This window comes from Nansenia antarctica, assembly GCF_963989245.1.
Source record: "Nansenia antarctica genome assembly, chromosome: 8".
Classification (NCBI taxonomy): Eukaryota; Metazoa; Chordata; class Actinopteri; order Argentiniformes; family Microstomatidae; genus Nansenia; species Nansenia antarctica.
The window spans coordinates 29,705,455-29,707,954 of record NC_137678.1 but is presented as its reverse complement, the minus strand read 5'-3'; the positions used below and the strand labels follow the sequence as shown (position 1 = coordinate 29,707,954).

At 55.6% G+C, this 2,500-nt stretch overlaps 1 protein-coding gene across 1 annotated transcript in view; it reads left to right on the top strand.

The window, feature by feature from the left end:
- hgfa (hepatocyte growth factor a) overlaps window positions 1–2,500 on the top strand; it is a gene marked incomplete at both ends in the record, with an annotated part of 37,035 nt that overhangs the window by 22,198 nt on the left and 12,337 nt on the right. Inside the window, one exon of the mRNA XM_080538256.1 lies at window positions 563–681. Within this exon, the coding sequence (XP_080394382.1) occupies window positions 563–681 (119 nt within the window). The remainder of the gene's footprint in view (window positions 1–562; window positions 682–2,500) is intronic.

The window sequence follows — 2,500 nt, the reverse complement described above, 5'->3', positions numbered from 1 at the left end:
CACAGCTGCACAAACTCTCTCAACCCTAATACACAGGAGAGGGCGTTACTGTTACTGTACCTCTCCAAACGCTGTGGTCCAGCTCTTAATCTCCATGTATTTGTCATAACCCTCCCTCTCTCTCCCCCTCTCTTCCCCTCTCTCTCCCTCTCTCTCTCTCCCTCTCTCTCCCTCTCTCTCCCCCCCTCTCTCCCTCTCTCTCCCTCTCTCTCCCTCTCTCTCCCCCTCTCTCTCTCCCTCTCTCTCCCTCTCTCCCCCTCTCTCTCCCTCTCTTTCCCTATCTGTCTCCCTCTCTCTCCCTCTCTCTCCCTCTCTCTCTCCCTCTCCCTCTCTCTCCCCCTCTCTCTCTCCCTCTCTCTCCCTCTCTCCCCCTCTCTCTCCCTCTCTTTCCCTATCTGTCTCCCTCTCTCTCCCTCTCTCTCCCTCTCTCTCTCCCTCTCCCTCCCTCCCCCTCTCTCTCTCCCTCCCTCTCCCTCTCTTGTTCTTGTTCCCACTCTCACTCTATCACCCTCTTTTCCCTCCCACCTCCCCTCTCTTTTCTCCCTCTCTTCTTTTCTCCCAGATACCCAGATAAAGGTCTGAACGACAACTACTGCCGTAACCCAGACAACCGCCTACGGCCGTGGTGTTACACCACAGATCCTAAGGTGCCGTGGGAGTACTGCAACATCAGTGTGTGTGGTGAGTCCGGCCGGAGCTCCTCCCCTCTCCCTCCATGTACCCGTCACGCTGTGTCACGCTGCCTGGGGATGTTAGCGGCGGGAAAGAAGACGGATGGTGGTAGCCGCGGTTTAGGGTTGTGTTGACGTTGTCAGTTAGCATAACTGTAATATTATACACTCACACGCGCGCGCGCACACACGCATGCACACACATGCACACACACACATTTACACATACACATATACACATACACACATATACACATACATACACTTATACACGCACACACACACATAAACACACACACACACATACACACACGCACACACACATAAACACAGACGCACACTCACACATATACACACACACATATACACATACACACATATACACATACACTCACACACACACACACACACACACACATATACCACGCACACACACGCACACACACACGCACACACTCCTAATCCTCATTAATGCGCCGTCACATCTCAACAGTGTAAGAGAGAGGCCCTGTCCAAACCAAGCTCTCTACCATTCGCTCATACACATCCCCTTTACACACACACACACACACACGCACACACGCACACACACACTCACACACACGCACGCACACACATACACGCACACACACACACGCACGCACGCACGCACACACACACACACACACACACACACACATACGCATGCGCACACACACACACACACACACACACACAATATGGCTTATAACACCTCATATCTTAAGTTTCTAATCTGCCCTCATGCTGTAGCGGCCCAGCGGGGGTCTGATGGGGAGCAGGGGTGTGGGTGTGTGTGTGTGTGTGGGTGTGTGTGTGTGTGTGTGTCTGTGTGTGTGTGTGTGTGTAGCAGGGTTCTGATAGGCCAGGAGACTGGGCTGCCACATCAGAGAGCCGCCCCTGCTGAGGCTGTGGTGGAACCCTCGGAAGGAAGCTGGGCAGGGGGCAAGCAGTGGTTCTGGGGTGTGTGGGGTGGTGTGGAGTGTGTGGGGTGTGTGCAGTGTGTGGGGTGGTGTGGAGTGTGTGGGGTGTGTGCAGTGTGTGGGGTGGTGTGGAGTGTGTGGGGTGTGTGCAGTGTGTGGGGTGTGTGGGGTGGTGTGGGGTGGTGTGGGGTGAGGTGTGTGGGGTGTGTGGGGTGGGGTGGGGTGTGTGGGGTGGTGTGGGGTGGTGTGGAGTGTGTGTGGGGTGTGTGGGGGTGTGTGGGGTGGTGTGGGGTGTGTGTGGGGTGTGTGGAGTGTGTGGGGTGTGTGGAGTGGGTGGGGTGTGTGGAGTGTGTGGGGTGGTGTGTGGGGTGTGTGGAGTGTGTGGGGTGGTGTGGGGTGTGTGGGGTGGTGTGGGGTGTGTGGGGTGTGTGGAGTGTGTGGGGTGTGTTGGGTGTGTGGGGTGGTGTGGGGTGTGTGGGGTGGTGTGGGGTGTGTGGGGTGGTGTGGGGTGTGTGGAGTGGGTGGTGTGGGGTGTGTGTGGGGTGTGTGGAGTGTGTGGGGTGGTGTGGGGTGTGTGGAGTGTGTGGGGTGTGTGGGGTGTGTGGGGCGGTGTGGATCGAGACAGAGGGTTTGGAGTTGGGGAGTTCGCCCCCTAGGGAGTCACACAGTCTTTGTTGACACTGTTTAGCGTTGAATGTCCTTCTCAGCTGCAATGCATTTACCCACCTCTGTGACCAATAGGGTGTGTTTGAACAAGGGAGGGGGTGAAAAGCTCTTTATTGAGACTACTCAAAGACAACAAAGCGTTATGAACAGCTGAAACTGCTACCGACGGCACATGTTGGCCATTATCAATCACAGAACACACACTTTCATAAAATAACGCCA